The following is a 16,793-nucleotide window of genomic DNA, read 5'->3' on the forward strand; positions in this document are numbered from 1 at the left end:
CATTTGGCATATGACCTTCCCCTGGCTGCAGATGGTCAAAGCCAGGATGAATCTCAGGATTTTCCTCAGCTCTTAGTAGAGAGGTTCACTCTTTCCCACTGACCTTAAACTTGAGAGGTTGTGAGGCCAGGAGAACCATAGCCACCTGCTGCCACACTGAAAATAAGCCTGAACAGTGGAAAGCAGAGTGAACAAGAGAGAAAGAGGCAAGGTCCTGGTTTAAATCCAGCCCAGCCCAAAGCTGACGCTGATGCCAGACTTCTCAGATACTGAAACTAACAAATTTTATTTTCTGCTGAAGCCAATGGGTTTTCTGTCACTTCAAATATGGGAAAGTCTCACCTTAAGGAGGAGCGGGTACTTGCAGATCCTCTGGATCGGAGACAACAGGTAACCCTCCAAAGGGATGTCCGTGGTCTTCCGGCCTCCCAGAAGCATGCAGCTCTGCAAAGGGACAGGAGACCTTCATTAAACCCACCAAGGACAGCACAGGGACATGGCCACCCTCAAGCATGGGAAGCACTCTCAGAGCACAGCTACAATCATTACTTGGGCAGTGATTTAGCAACCCCTAAGAGAAGTGAAAATGTGCATCGTCCACAACCAGCACGAAGCCCAGTGGGCCAAATCTTGCCTACTTCCCGTTTTGGTAAAGTTTTATTAGAAACACAGCCACATCCATTACACTGTCTGTGGCTCCCTACAAGCTACAACAGCAGAGCTGAGTTGTTACAAAAAAAAGCCATATAGCGGCACCACCTAAAATGTTCACCATCTGGCCTTTTACAGAAAAATTCGCCAATTCCTGGTCTAGAGAAGCTTTCACATATACACACCAGGAGACTCAAAACTGCCTTGTTTACAACAAGGCAGTTAGTTGGTGAGATCATTCACTTATGCATGATGGGCACATAGTGAGCCCAAGGGACCCAGGACTGTGAGAGGCATGGCAGGGAAACATGTGGAACTCATGGTTCCTGCCAAACAAAAACGGGTTCTTCAGTTGGAGCCCCTCTGAAGGAGAGGACAGTGCCTGTAACGTGATTGAGAGCCACGTGAAAAAAACGGCCACCAATGGAGGTTCCAGGAAGAGCTCAGGAGTCTTGGGAACTGTGAGCAGGCTGGGTGGCTGGGCTGGCCTTGGTGCATGGGTGGGCTTAGGGTAATGGCACCTGAGAATGGAAACATCTCTATTTTTGTTTCGGTCTGTTTGCAGCAGATTTATACAGTGGTAGCTAGCTACGCAGCAGTGAAAATTAGATAACCAGGGCCACGTGGAGCAACATGGGTGAACCCCAAAAATGTACTCTTGTGCAAAAGAAAGAAGAATACGGAGAGTATAAAACCATTTATAGAAATATTTTAAAGACACAGAACATAAAACTAGGCGCTGTTGGGCGGGCACGGTGGCTCACACCTGTAATCCCAGCACTTTGGGTGGCCAAGGTGGGTGGATCATGAGGTCAGAAGTTCGAGACCAGCCTAACCAACATGATGAAACCCTGTCTCTACTAAAAATACAAAAATTAGCCAGGCATGGTGGCGTGCACCTGTAATCCCAGCTACTCAGGAGGTTGATGCAGGAGAATCGCTTGAACCCAGGAGGCAGAGGTTGCAGTGAGCCGAGATTGTACCACTGCACTCCAGCCTGGGCAACAGAGCGAGACTCCATCACCCAAAAAAAAAAAAAGAAAACAGGCACTGTTTATGGAGAGCATGTATGTAGTCAAATATAAAGACATGCATGGAAAAGGAATGCACCCAATTCCAGTGCGGGTTCCCTCTGTAGAGGGAGAGTTAGGGGTTGGAAAGTGAACTAGGAATCTTCAGCTGTTACTGAAGATGTCCTAGTTCTTCTCCTGGGGAGAGTGTACACAAGTGCTTTCATAGGCAGCAGAGTTTTGGCTTGCAGAGTTAAAAAGTGCAGCTCTCTTAGGAATGAAAGACCGTTACCCTAACTCCCAGGCTGACCCCCAAGCTCCTGTCCAAATGAATCAACTCAGCGTCCTCCATGTCAATACTTCTGCCCTGCAGCCCCCTTGCCTCTCTCAGCTTACTCCATGCCCCTTGTCTGGAATGTGTTCTCTTCCCCAGTAATAACAAAAATAATAGTAACACTGCCATCATCCACTGCTAACACTGACCAAGAGCTAATCACGTGTCCAGCAGGCCTCTAGGGCTCCTGGCCACCAACCAACCTATCAACTGAAAACTATTATTATTCTCATCTCAGAACTCAGACCCCTGGGGTTTGAGAGGTTTTGTCTTTTACTCCAAGACCACCTCAGAAAAGTAAGCCACAGAGCTGGGACCTAGAGTCAGGCAGGTTGACACAGAGTCTGGGATTGAAACCATGATGCCAGTGTGCCCTTACCCAAGCCCACTCATGCACCAAGGCCAGCCCAGCCACCCATCCTGCTCTCAATTCCCAAGACTTCTTCCTCCTGGATCCTCCATAGGTGGCCATTTGTTCCACATGGCTCTCAATCACATTCCAGGCACTGTCCTCTCCTTCAGAAGGGCTCCAAGTGAAGAACCTATTTTTGTTTAGCAGGAACCATGAGTTCCGTGTGTTTCCCTGCCATGCCCCTCACAGTCCTGGGTCCCTCAGGCTCACTATGTGCCCATCATGCATAAGTGAATGAACTCACCAACTAATGAAGGAACAAAACACCAGCACATCCAGGCATTCCTCCTCAACACCACCCTGAAAAACTGGAAATGAATCCAGACTCTTGGGAAAAGGGATTCCCATCCTACCATGTATTCATTCATTCAACAAATACACATTGTGTCCTGTGTGCTGTGCACAGTTCCAAGCACTGAGGGGCTGCCCAACAAGACAAGTTCCCTGCTCATATTCAAGTGAAAATCAGACGATAAGAACACAAACCATGTGCCCACCACGTGCTAGGCACTGTGCCTCATGCTTCACATACACATAAAGCTCATGCTGAAAGCCTAAAGAAGTAAGCACGGACCACTCTCCCCCTACCACACATGGGGAAACTGTGGCACAAAGAGCTGGCCCAAGTCTCAGAGCTACCTCCACTGCCTCTCGGGAATCACAATAGGCTCTGCCTGGAGAAGCAGAATTCTAGGGACCCCAGGTCGCAGCTCTAGCTGAGCTGAATGGCCCCCACCCATGTCTACCCCTGGCACAGATGGGGGATTGAGGCTTCGGCAGCTGGGAGATGCCAGGCCCCACGCTGCTCACACTCAGGTCTTTGTCCTATGAGCCAGCGCTCGCCACAAGCTGCCCTGGTGATGTCAGCTCTGGGCAGAGCGCAGGGAACCTGGGGGTGGGGAAGGTGCTTTCTAGAAGCCCCCAGGGCTTAGAGGGAGAAGGGCCTATTTTGTCCAGGATGAAGGAGTTTTCGCAAGATTTTCACAGCCACCAATAACACTTCCCCACAAACACTCTAGATTGTTGTTTCACTTTATTTTCTTTAAAAAAAAAAAAAAACAGGCAAACACACACAGAGCTAGCATTCACTATTCTCATTACATTTCAGGCACCATGGAAAGAACTTCTGAGAAGTCCTTAAATGCTCGAAATTTACAGAAGTGACTCAGGTGAGGCATCCACCTCATAGTCTTCCCAACCTCCTAATGGCAGCACGTTCCTAAACTATCCCGAGTCCGCCTTTCTGTCCATGCTGCCCCGCCGCTGATCCCACCCTGACTCGGCTTTTTTTTTTCCTGGACAGAATCTCATTTTGTCACCCAGGCTAGAGTGCAGTGGTGCAATCTTGGCTCACTGCAACCTCCGCCTCCCAGGTTCAAATGATTCTCCTGCCTCCGTCTCCCAAGTAGCTGGGATTACAGGTGTGTGCCACCATGCCCAGCTAATTTTTGTATTTTTAGTAGAGACAGGGTTTTGCCATGTTGGCCAGGCTGGTCTTGAACTCCTGACCTCAGGTGATCCGCCTGCCTCGGCCCCCCAAAGTGCTGGGATTACCAGGCGTGAGCCACCGCACCGGCCCTGACTTGGATTTAAACACCATCTTTCTTTATATTGAAAATGCTCAAGTTTATCTCTCCAGTCCACCCTTCCCTAAACTCCAGACTTGAGTCTCTGCTGCCCACCCATCACCCCACCTGGATATAATGCAGGCATTTAAACCTCACGCATCCAAAAGGGAATGTTTGTTTCCCTCTTCTATCCTAGCCTGCACCCTCTTGGGAAAATGCAACTCCGTTCTTCCCGTTGCTTGGGCCCAAAACCCTAAAGTCATATTTGGCACTTCTCGTTAATTTATATCCAAAGTCAATGATCATTTATATCTGAAGTCAGCTGATCACCAATTGTGTCAGCTCAGGCCTTCAAGCTCTACGTGAATCCAACCACCTCTCCCACCACGACCAGCAACCCTGTTCTCAGACACCATCGCTTCCTGCCCGGATGCTGCAGTAGCCCTGTAGTCGGTTGAATGGTGGTCCCCAAAACACCAGGCCCCCAGAAAACCTCAGAATGCAACCTTATTTGGAAATTGGGTCTTTACAGAAATACGGTAATTAGTTAAGATGAAGTCCAACGACTCATGTCCTTATGAGGGGGGAAGACACAAAAGAAGGCCACATGAAGACAGAGGCAGAGATTGGAGTGATGCTGCCACAAGCCAAGGAGCACCGGAAGCTGCTGGAAGCTTCCAAAGGAAAGACAGGATCCTTCCCTGGAGCCCCAGGAGGGAACAGCCACCGGCACCTTGATTTCGGACTTCTGGTCTCCAAAACTGACAGAGAATCAATTTTGCTGTTTTAAGCAACCCCATCTGTGACAATTGTCCTGGTCCCCTAGGAAATGCATCCAAGCCCCTCCCTAGACCTATACTTCTACCCAGACACTGATGGCGGGGGGACTTTCACCACGCAAATTAGATCCAGTCATGCCTCTGCTCAAAACCCTCCCCCACGGCTTCCATCCCACTCAGAATAAAATGTAACATTCTCTAAAGCAATGCCCTGAGCTCCAACATGAAGGGATCCCACAGAGCAATCCCACGGACATCGTGCTGTGCAAAGGCAGTCCCACGCACACACATCCTGAACGATACCATTCATAGACGATGCTAGAATAGGCAAAACTAAGCTTCGGTAAGAGAAGTCAGCAGAGGGATTCTGGAGGCCTGGGGGCCATGACTAGGAAGGGGAAAGAAGGAAGCTTCTGGAGTAATAGGCATGTTCTTCGGTCTTGGTGGTTGCATGCTGTAGAATTCTGTGAGCACTCATCATCCTGGGGTGCAATTCCTGCATGGATGCTATACTTTAATTCAAAAGCTTCTTGAAAATCTGATACTTAGACTGGGCAGAATGACTCACACCTGTACTCCTAGCACTTTGGGAGGCCAAAGCAGGAGTATTCCTTTAGCCCAGGAGTTCAAGACCAGCCTGGGTGACATAGCAAGACCCCATCTCGACAAAATTTTTTTTAAATTAGCTGGGCATGGTAGTGCACACCTATAGTCTCAGCTTCTCAGGAGGCTAAGATGGGAGGATGGCTTAAGCCTAGGATGTCAAGACTGCAGTGGGCCATAATCATGCCATTGCACTCCCACCTGGGTGACACAGCAAGACCCTGTCTCAAAAAACAAAAAAACGGAACAAAAAATTTCAGACTCTTTCCATTGACTACATGCTCCTTCGTTACCTGGCTTCTTTCGATCTCTCCGGCCTCATCTCCTCCTGCTTTTCCTCTCACGGCCTTTACTCTAGTCACCCTTGGCCCTGCAATTCCTCAGACACACTCCTATCTCAGGGCCTTTGCACTCGCAGGTCCTTTATCTCTCTGAAATGCTACACAGCCTCTTCCCCTCTCTCGCTCTCCTCCACTTCATCCACACCTCTGTTTACATGTCACCCAAGACGCAGTTTTCCCAAAGACCAATCTAAAATAACAACCGCCACCCTAACTCCCTCAAAACATCCTCTCATCCTGACTGTACATCCTCCAGAGAACTTAATATCACATCATCATTGAAGTTTCCCCAACCAGAATGGCCTCTATGAGAACAGGGACTTCTCTTGCCTTGTTCACTGTTGGATCTTTAGAACTTAGAATGATCCCCACCACATGGCAGGTGCTTACTAAGAAGTTGTTGGATGAGTAAATGAATAAATCATCCCTATTTTACAGACAAGAAAACTGAGGCAGAGAAACATAAAGTCACTGCTCCACCACTCAGCCGGTGCCCAGCACAACATGGATGGAGAGCCAGATTTTGTCTGTTCCCAAAGCCTTAATGTCCCATAACAGACTCACGACAGCTCTTCTGCAGGTGGCCAAAAGCTGGGAGATGCCAGCAAGGAGGGAAACAGATGGCACATGTGCTGGCACCCCACGCATCCTCCCCTGCCCAGCCCAGCCCACCCAGCTGCTGCTAGGAATAGGGCAGTTTGATCCACCAGGAAGACTGCTTGAGAGAGGAAGGAAGGAAAGAAAGGAAAGTCAGCGCTTCCCTTCCCACTCCGTGCACACACCTTCCTGGCATCTTCCTGCTTCCCAGGACCCAGCTGAACCTGAGAGAACACCCTCAGAGGGTGGGACCCTTGGCCAGGGAGCCCAGCGCCTGGGCAGCAGGAACTGTCACGGGGGGTGCTGTCTGCAAGCCAACAGGTCAATGCAGACATGTGGCCATTCCTGTCTGTGTGGGGTCTGGCACTAACATGACTTTATCTTTACATTCTTCCCAGACTATTTTATGACTATAAGTGCAAACACAGAAATGTGAAGATGGAGACATCAGCTATGAAAAGCAATAGTCCTGAAAGCTTAATTCACTTGGGACAAAGATGGAAATCAGTAAATCAGTCTGCCAGTTTGCCCTTCCTGAGATGTTCCCTGGAGCCAGGCCAACCAACATGAACTCACTTATGAAGGAAACATACATTTGGAATCGAATTCTGGAAGTGCTTTGTTGGAGACTGTGTGTGAAGGAGGAGTGCAATGAGGAATATTATTTCGTAGTTTAGCACTCTGGGAATGTGGGTCACACTCCATTGCTGTGTCAGCTAATTGTTCTACTTTTATGTGCTGAATTCAGTATGTGCCGTTGGGAAAATAAACGGTGTGGGGACGGAGAGATGTCTATGGCTGAATGAGAGGGGATTCAGAGGTGAAGGACTGCGACTGAAACCCAGGAGAAGCACAACCACTTTTCAAGGATGGACCCCTAGAAAGTCACTTAATATTCTGAAGTCACCAAAATCACCTGTGACAAAGACTATGCAGTGTCCCCTAATGTATTCTTCCACAGCAATAAATGGCTGCTCAGAATAAAGTCCACATTTCCCAGCCTTCCTTGCATCTACGTGTGGCCATGTGACTGAGTGCTGGCTAATGGGACGTGAGGGGAGGAGATGTGTGCAGCTTCCTGTTACGCCCTAAAAAGGAGAATGGTATGCTCTCCATCCCGCCCTCCCGCCACCTGCCACCTGGAATTAGGATGTGGTCAGAGGTCTTCTGAGACCAGGTCAACGAGCACCATACCCTAGGGCCTTGGCCCCGACACTGAAACCACTATACCAGCCCCAGACTGTCTACACCCACATTGTTAACAAGATAGAGAAATAAGTGTCCACCTTGTTTAAACCACTGTTCTTTGAGATGTCTGCAAAGCAGACAAATGTTTATCTTGACACATACACAACAGACAGTGGTCTAAAAGGCTCAAAGGAGATCACAAATGAGAATCCATTTGATACATAAGTGAGGCTCTCTACAAATGTAGGGAAGACCATCATGGATGTCTACAGTTTTCCTGACCAACATCCATTCCCAACTTAGCTGCATTCCCACAAATGCAAACCAACTGCCTCAGGGATCCACTCCACCCTTAGGCTCTGTGGTATGGGTAGACCTGACCCCACCCTCCTTCTCCAGAAGTGACCAATCAGAACACCATCACCAATTACTCCATCTACAGCAACTGGCTCAGGGATAAGCTTTTGAGCCAATGAGCATCAGACCTAAGATTTTTGCTGTTACTATGGAGAAAGGGAAGTTCTCTCTATCCTGGAGCTGCTCGGCTATCAGAGCCAAAAATATTCCCCAGCTGGCCTTTTATAGAAAAGGCTTGCCGATCCCTGCTTTAGCGAGGAGATTACCCCAGCCAAGGAAGGGATTTGGCACCACAAGGCAGCAGGAAGTCCTCTTGTGCCCAGAGATTCCCAAGGCCAAGACCGAGTGTGAGGGAGCACCAAGGCTGACAGGTCAACTTACCAAAAGGAAGGCACGCACGGTGGGGATCTTGTTCAGCTCCACTAGCAGCCGCAGGGCCTTCTCATGGTTGCTGCAATACTCCTCATACACGTAGAACTTGTCCTTCTGCAAGACAAGGACAGAACCTGTGGGAGGCAGGTCATGGTAGGAGGCAGGCGCCCTGAGATGTGTCGACTGCTGGGCTGGCAGGCTAGGGGGAAAGGACTACTCCAAACCGGGAAAGGCTACAGCAGGAGGGATCTTGAGTAAAGCGGCTCCTCTCACTACCAGCCTCCCAGACTCCACTCCTGCCCCATGACTGCACCCAGGAGCTTGAATAACCTTTTAGGAAGCAGCATGGCCTGGGAGTCAAAAGCACAGACTCAAGAAGAGTGGCCTGGGCTTGCACCGTGACTCTATATTTCCTGTGAACCTGGGCAGGTTACCTGACTCCCCTGTGCCTCGGTTTCCTCATCTGTAAGGTAGAGTTAAGAAAAGTCCCTAAGTCAGAGTTGTTATGGCCGGGGGCTAGCTCTGCTGACCTCCAGACACTTCTGAGCCCATAGATGGACTCAACCTAAAGGTCACCTATGGGTCACCAGATCCAGAACCATCAGTCAGGGTTTTCAGAACTGGAAGAGACCGGAGCCTTCTTAGGAGGAAGCTCTTAACTGAGCATTCTTGGTTCCAAATGGTTCACAGAACCCGCCAAACCCTAAATAAGGATGCTGTGGGTAAGGCCACTGGAGGAGGAAGGGCTGCAAGGCCTCAACCCTGGGCTAGGGGTGGGGGTGTGCAAGAGACCCAAACGAGCTAAGGAAGGAAGAGGTGGGTCCACAAAGCAAGCAGCTCATCTTGTTTCTAAACAAGCCCCCAGATGGCTTTCCGATGGGAGGCTGCAGGAAATAGGAAACCAAAGAGAAGGGAGGAGGGGTTTAGAATTAACAGGCATCCTCAGCCCACCCCAGCTCACTCTGGGGGCTATGTGTGCATCATCTGAGCAGACACCTAGAGCTATAAAATGTCCTCACGGTCAGTGTTGATGGCTAACACAGAGTGCATACTCAGCACACAGCACAGGCTGCACGCTGCTCTCCTGGAATGCGGGTGAACTCACTCACCCGCCATGACAGCCTTACATGGTAACTACTGTAAAAGACTCACATACCCATGACAAAATCAAGGAAAAGTGGCTTGCCCAGGGTCTCACCACTAGTGCAGTGGCAGAACCAGGACTCAAACTCCCTTAACCCCAGTGACAATGTCAGCTCAAGGTCATGGCACAGGGTAGGGATGGGAGGGGGAGGCAAATACTCAGGGTACAAATCTCAAGCCACAAATCCAGACTAAGCTGCATCCAAGGGGCACCGCACAAAAATACTGAAGGGCACAGAGCGACTCCAGAAACCCAGTTCCACACTCCCTAAGTCGAGGGTGACCTTGGGCAAACGCTTCACCTCCCTATGCCTTGGTTTCCCCAACTGCAAAATGGACATCATAACTGACCTCCAACACTTAGGAGGATTAAATAATACTATGTGTAAAATGAGTAGAATGGTGTCTGGCACACAGTAAGCACCATACAATACTTCAAAGTACCCTACAAGTATTAACTACAAACATAAACATAATCAGCAAACATGGATCAATGGGGGAAAATATCAGACAAACCATGTTACAATTACCCAAAGTGCACACCCATACACACACACATACCACAAGACTAACAATCTTGATGCATACTCTAAGAAACCACCCAATAATCTCAAGCATTACACCACACAAGCTACATGCTCCAAACACCATCACCAATATCAGCATGCATATGGACACATGCATTGAGTCACAACCACAACTTACTCATCGAATATCTGTAGTCCACTGAGATGCCAACATACACACAAGGTAAGGAAGGAGAAGAGGGGACCCCTGGGACCCCCAGTACCCCCTCACTGCCCAAACAGACCTTTTTCTATTTCCACTTGTCTCAAATGAACCTAAGGGACCATCAAGGCTAAAGGATCTGGGTGAGGAGAAGTCTGGGCTGCAGGGGATCACCCAGCCATAGGTAAAACCTTGTGAGTGGGGGCTGCTGGACACATCTGGAACCAGGGTTTCGGCTAGCAGGCTGTGGTGATGCAGGCTGCAGGGAAGAGGAAGAGGAAGAAAGAGAACACCTTTCTTGCTGTAGGTGACAGGAACTGGCCTGTGTCTGGGAACCTGCTCCTACAGAGAAGGCTTGCAGGGCTGTAGCAGGTGGGCCAGCCTCTGAATGCAGGCACATGAATGTCATTAGGTAGTCCCAACCTCCTGTAAGGAGCTAAAAAATGTCCCTCTGCAGCTAAGAGCCTGGCCTTTCCCTGGGCCAACCCCACCATGAATACTATGCTGAGATGAGACATGAAAAGCCCCCATGACCCCTCTCACCAACCACTATCAGCATCAACCTTCTAAGTGCCAAGGAGAGGTTCTGCAGCCAGACTATCTAGGTTCATAGCCCAAGTCTCCTGGCCACCAGCTCTTGGTTAAGACAAGTAACACTTCTTGGCCTCTGTATTCTCATCTATAAAGTACAGACAACAATGGCATCATTACCATAATGACGTTGTGAGGATTAGCAGGTGAATTTATATTAAGTGTTTCCAACAGTGCATAGTACGTGCTCACTAAATATTAACTAGTATTATTATTTATCGATGTTGCTGCTATTATCACCAGCATGATTATTTCAGAAAATTCATTAACTTTTTCATCGAACTGGTCTGTTACAGGGTAAGACAGTAGGTGGGAAGGTTTTAGTAGCCAAAAAAAAAGACAGGCAGAGTCAAGAGGAAGGCAGCAGGTAGGCTTGTGGGTTTAGGGAAAGCACTGGGAAAATGCCAGGCAGATTTTGAAAATTATGATGGGCCCTGACTCTAAGATGTTTCACTTCTCATTTGTGCACTGTCCTTCTCTTCCAACTCTCCCTGGAGTGTGAGGTCCATGGGGACAGCGTTTGCATCTGTTGAGGTCACTGCCTGTGGTGTTAGTGAGACAGCAGTCACTGGCAGAGAGCAGGTATCGTGACTATTTGATGAATGAAAGCAAGAAAACATCACTACTTCATGAACGAAAAGCAAGAAAACAGACGGAGCCAAGAGAGGCTAGAGGCCCCTCAGACCAGCTCCATGCTTCTTCCCAGGCTGGTCCCACCTCACCCCAGGGACCAGAAGTGAGCACATGACCCAGGCCAAACCAATCAGAGTTCTCTAACCTAGTAACAGTGGCCATGTGACCCAAGCTGGGCCTCGAGAGCCCACAAGGACTCGTGCTGGAATCACCGGGAAGAGAAGCTGTTTTTGAGCTGCTGTTGAACCCCTGCCACCATCTGAGGCATGCACCCTACAAACCCCTCCCATTCTCCAAGAGTGAAACTACCACTGCACAGATAAAAGCAGAGCCTGTGGTCAGAGAAAGACCTGGCCCTGAAATCATCGTTTGGAGTCCTGGATCTAGCTATGCCTGAAGCCAACCTACACTCCTGAACAATTTCACTGACACGCATCAGTAAAGTCCTTTATTTGTTTAAGCCTATCTGAACTGGTGTTTCTGTCACATATAGGGAAGACAGTTTTGATACATGAACACTCTGAAAGGAAGAAAATGAAATACATGGACCCAATCTTCGTGAGGTGACAGGGTGAGTCTCTCTGTCCATCACCACAGAGATGGAGAGAAGGGATTGGACCAGAAAGCAGGGACAAATCTGTTTCTTCCCACATGCCTACCCCAGTCACTGGGTAGTGCCAACTGGAACACTGGTGAGGAGGATTCTGGAGCCCCACAGGGAGCCCAGAGACAGAATGCTGTGATTGATTAGCAATGTCTGCCATGGGTGCAGGAGAGGGGGTAAGTAACAAGCTCACCACAGGTTTGTCATTCCTCATCCCCTGAGCCCCTTCTCTGACACAGTCATCCTCTCCTTCAGCCTGTGGGAAGGGCAGGGGCCCAAGGCTTGAGGCTGGGAGAAGTTAAATTTAGCAAATGACAACATCCCCTCTGCAGCACCATGCCCAGTTCAATCCCTCCTATGTCCTTGCATCCAGCCTGACCCCAGCTGCATCTCAGGCCTGAGACCCCGCAAATACGGAAACGTTCCTCCTGACAGCTCAGAGTCCAAGTGTTCCATTTCCTCCTAGGGGTCCCACATGGAGCTTTGATTGCTTTGCCAGAGAAAAATGGACAACTAGTTGTGCAGACACAGATGTGGTGGGTGTGGAACATGTGGCTGTGGGTTTAGGGTGAAAAGGGAGAGAAAGGGACAGTTGCCAGCTGGAGAGAGCCAGGGGAAGGGATCTCACCTCCAAGAAGGGCTCAAGGATTGCGAGAAGTGGCAGCTGCTATTCACAATACCCTCCAGGTGACAGTGGCTCCACAGAGACCATCAGCTCCAAAGCACTCATTTCACAGCCAGCAAGACTGAGACCCATGAGAGGGAAGGAGCTGGCCCAAGCAGATATCTCCTCCCATGGGGAAGCAAGCAGGAGAGTCAGGTCTCAATTTTTCAAGTCTCCCCAACTGATTTATCCATCCACACAGCTTCGAGGAGAGGGAAGTTAAAACATAACTCAGACCACACCTCTCCTGTGCTGAAAACCTGCGATGGCTTCCACTGACTCAGAATAAGATCCATGGTCCTCACCTTGGCACGTAAAGCCCTACAGGCTCTGCCCTGCTATGACACGCTCAAACGCTCTCCATCGCTCACTCTGCTCTAGCCACCTGGTCTCCCTTCTTCCCTCGAACAAGCTAAGCTTGCTCCCAGCTCAGGGCCTCTGCCCTTTCTCCCCTCGGTCCAGATCGCCCTCCCCAAGATCACGCTATTTAACTCTCTCAGAGAGGCCATCCCACCCTCGGGTTGCAAGATATAAAATAAAACCCAGGACGCCCAGGTGAAAGCTCACTGCAGATGCATAAATAATTTTTTAGTATAAATATGTCTCAAATATTGCATAAGACACGCTTCCACTAAAAAGTTATTTGACTTTTACCTGAAATTCAAATTTCCCTGGGTATCTTTTGTTTTCATTTGCTAAATCTAGCAGCCCTGGCCCTGCCCTCCCGATTGAAAGCAACCTCAGGCAGAGTCACTCTTTACCACATCTGCATTTTATGTTTTTCACAACCCACAGTGGCATCTGAAATGACCTAATCTGTTAAATCACCCTCCATTTCTCCCACCTATGAGCCACATGGCAGCAGGGAGCAAGCCTGTCTTATTTACTGCAGCATCCCCAGCGTTTAGTGCAGTGCCTGGCACGCAGGAGATGCTTCATGTGTATTTCAGGAGACCTTATCACATAAGACAGTGAAAAGCAGAGGCTCTACAGCCTGAATGTGTCAGCTCAAATCCTGGCTCTGATACTTCCTAGCTCTGTAAGCTTGCACTGTAACTTAATCTCTGTGCCTTGGTTTCCTCATCTGTAAAATGGGTACAATGATAGTAACCACCTTTAAAGACTGTTGTGAAGTTTTAATGAATGCATATCTGTAAGGCACAGAGAACAGGATCCAGCACAAAGAAAATGTTCACTCAGTGCTAGATTATGATAAACTCAGTAGTTAGTGGTTGGGTTTTGGGGAAAGGGGATGAGGTACTCTTCCCCGATCTGTTCAGTCAGGTGGCACTAGTGGGCTGGACTGTGGACCAGGGCCCCTTCCTCTCCTGGAGAGGCTGTCTGCAGCACTCTGTTCCCCATTAGCATCGCACCAGCCCAGATGCCGCCATGGCCGTGGGGAAATGTTTCCAGGCGGGGAGTAAATGAAGTAAACAAGCCTGGGAGGGAGAGTGGACCCGGCACCCTTTCCTTTGGGGCTGCAGTGGGTGCCATGGTGTACTCCTCAAATGCCTGTCAAGGAGGGCAGAGGCACCCCTTACCCCAGGCACTGGGAGTGCTGGCTGACGATGGCCCTCAACTGAGGCCTCCTCTAGAACTGCCTTCAGCCTAGGGGTGCCGCCTGTCTGAGTTCATACACCCGCTCATGGGGACGCCCACCCCCAGTAACTGGGCAATGAGGGTGCAAAGGATTTTAAAAATTAAAATCATTACTCCTCTTCCTGCCTGCTCACAAAGGATAGGCTGAGTCAGTCCATCTCAGGAGTTTTAAAGGCCACCTCTCTGTAGGTTGGTTTTCTGGAAGCTGGCCATTTGCACACAGGTGGCCTCTCAGAAGCAGCTAAAGGAGAGGCTGCAGAGGCTCCACCCCAGCCCCTAATGGTCCCGTCTGGAAGGAACTCTGGAGCTAGGATAGCTCTTAAGAGTGTGCACAATTGCAGCAAGTGGGCGATTGTAAGGATAGCAAGAGCTATCCTAGCTCCAGAGTTCCTTCCAGACGGGACCATTAGGGGCTGGGGTGGAGCCTCTGCAGCCTCTCCTTTAGCTGCTTCTGAGAGGCCACCTGTGTGCAAATGGCCAGCTTCCAGAAAACCAACCTACAGAGAGGTGGCCTTTAAAACTCCTGAGATGGACTGACTCAGCCTATCCTTTGTGAGCAGGCAGGAAGAGGAGTAATGATTTTAATTTTTAATTAAAAAGATTATTTTAAATTACAAACCACTGGATCACACAGTGAGAACATTGGTTCCTTTTTCAATAGTTCCAGTTAGCCCAAGGAAGGCCTGAGCCGGTGTGATGTAACCAGCCTCAGGCTCAGAGGCTCAAGTACTTCAGAGTTTCTAGATAGACTGCGTTAACACCCTTTGGTTTCTACTGCATTTATTTTGAGGATGACCTTCCATTTATAGCATTCATTTTCTATTTTCAATGATGATGCAAATTTCCCTTCTTAAATAAGTTTATTCAAGTTTTGTTAAGTGAATCAATTTTTAAAGCATTAAACAAGTAACAATACAAAGGATACTCAGATATAGCAAAAAGTACAAACTTAGCGTGTGAGATGATGAACTGAAAAACACTGGCTTAGCCCTTAGGAAGGTATAAAGCCCACTTCTGCAGCTAGCACAGTCGTGACCTTGAGCTGAACCTTTCTCTCATTTTGCTTGCATGTCCAGAGGGCAAGCGAGCTTGGGGCTGGATTTTTTTTTTTATGTTTTGTTATTTTGTTTGTTTTAAGACAAACTCTTACCCTGTCACCCAGGGTGGAGTACAGTGGCATGATCTCGACTCACTGCAGCCTCTACCTCCTGGGCTTAAGTGATCCTCCCACCTCAGCCTCCCGAGTACCTAGAACTACAGGCGTGCACCACCATACCCGGGGAAGGGACTGAACTATTTATGATGCAGAGACAGATCAACGAGCACAACAGAGTCCCTGTCCTCATGTTGTTTATTCTAGGGAGAGACAGAGAATAAACAGAAAGGAGCACAAGATCCGATGTGTCAAAGGGCGATGCAGACCGTTCTGTTAAGAATGACAGAGCGGGGAGGGGCGTGGAAGGGCAGGAGTGCGGCATGTTAAACAGGAGGGCCTGGAGGCGGGGATGGCATTTCCAAATAGCTTTTAAGGCAAGGAAGGGGAGAGCAGCAGGGATGTCTGAGGGAACTGCTCCAGCAGAGGAAGCAGCCTGGGGCAGGAATGCGCTCAGACCAATGTGGCCGGAGCTGGGGGAGTGAGTTCCAAGGAATGGGCAGGGCCTGGAGGGGTGTGGGGATTTTATTCCAGTGAGGCAGGAACCTTTGGAGGGTCCCAGGAGTGGGGCTGAAGAGACCTGATTCATGTTTCCAGCAGGTCTCTCTGGCAGCTCAGGGGAGAACCAATCTCCAAAATAATTTATCTCTGTCAAAGCCTCCAGCATCCATCCTTGCGTCTGGGCGTCACAGCAGCTTTGTGAGGCTGGAAGGACAGGAGCTCCACTGAGGTGCAGGGGGCTGGTGATATATTGCCTGGAATGGGGCACAGGCCTGGGGACCCTGCACAGAGTCACGCTCCAGAGAAGCCTGGGAGGTGCCAGAAAGCACTGGATCACGTGAACAGATGTGCACACAACTCAAGCGAGAAACAATTCCTGAGCACTTATTATGTGCCAGGCACTACTAATCTCATTCATTCTCTCAACCACCCTAGAAGGTGAGTTTTGTGATACCCACTTTACAGATGAGAAAACTGAGGCACAGAGAGGTAAGTCATTCTTCCAGGATCACAGAGCAAGGAAGCAGCAAAGCTAAGATGCAAAGTCGGGCAGCTGGGCTCTAGAAGGCTTGATCTCCCAGGCCCAGGAAGGATGCCAGGAAGGCCCCAGCCCAGAACAACTTGCCACAAACGCCTCAACGTCCACCCTCCACAGGTCATGACTCTGATGCTAAGTGCAGCCTTCACCAGGTGCCTAGTTTGATGAGGCTACATGAGGAGGGTCCCAGGTAGCAGAAGAGAGGGCACAGAAAAGAGGTGGCTTCACACACACTAAACTCCCCACCCCAGACCCCCAGTCCTCCACTGCATCTCTAAGCAAGTCAGCAATCCTGCAGAAAGAGAGAGGTGAGAATAGCCCTGCTGTGTCCTCAGGGTCCAGGGCCCCATGCTGACAAGCAAATTAAACCCACTTCCCTACAGCCTCTGGGACTCAGGCAGAGAAGTCAAAGGACCGAGGGGGCAG

At 49.4% G+C, this 16,793-nt stretch overlaps 1 protein-coding gene across 6 annotated transcripts in view; it reads right to left on the reverse strand.

The window, feature by feature from the left end:
• Positions 1–16,793, reverse strand: part of PREX1 (phosphatidylinositol-3,4,5-trisphosphate dependent Rac exchange factor 1) — a 204,313-nt gene that overhangs the window by 102,034 nt on the left and 85,486 nt on the right. For all 6 annotated transcript variants that reach the window (XM_012467409.3, XM_064382496.1, XM_064382495.1 and 3 more), the window contains 2 exons: positions 8,222–8,326; positions 343–444 (listed from right to left, as the gene is read on the reverse strand). In XM_012467409.3, coding sequence (XP_012322832.3) covers positions 343–444; positions 8,222–8,326 — 207 coding nt within the window. The remainder of the gene's footprint in view (positions 1–342; positions 445–8,221; positions 8,327–16,793) is intronic.

This window comes from Aotus nancymaae, unplaced genomic scaffold (assembly GCF_030222135.1).
Source record: "Aotus nancymaae isolate 86718 unplaced genomic scaffold, 86718_ANA_hifiasm-v0.15.2.pri h1tg000029l, whole genome shotgun sequence".
Lineage (NCBI taxonomy): Eukaryota > Metazoa > Chordata > Mammalia > Primates > Aotidae > Aotus > Aotus nancymaae.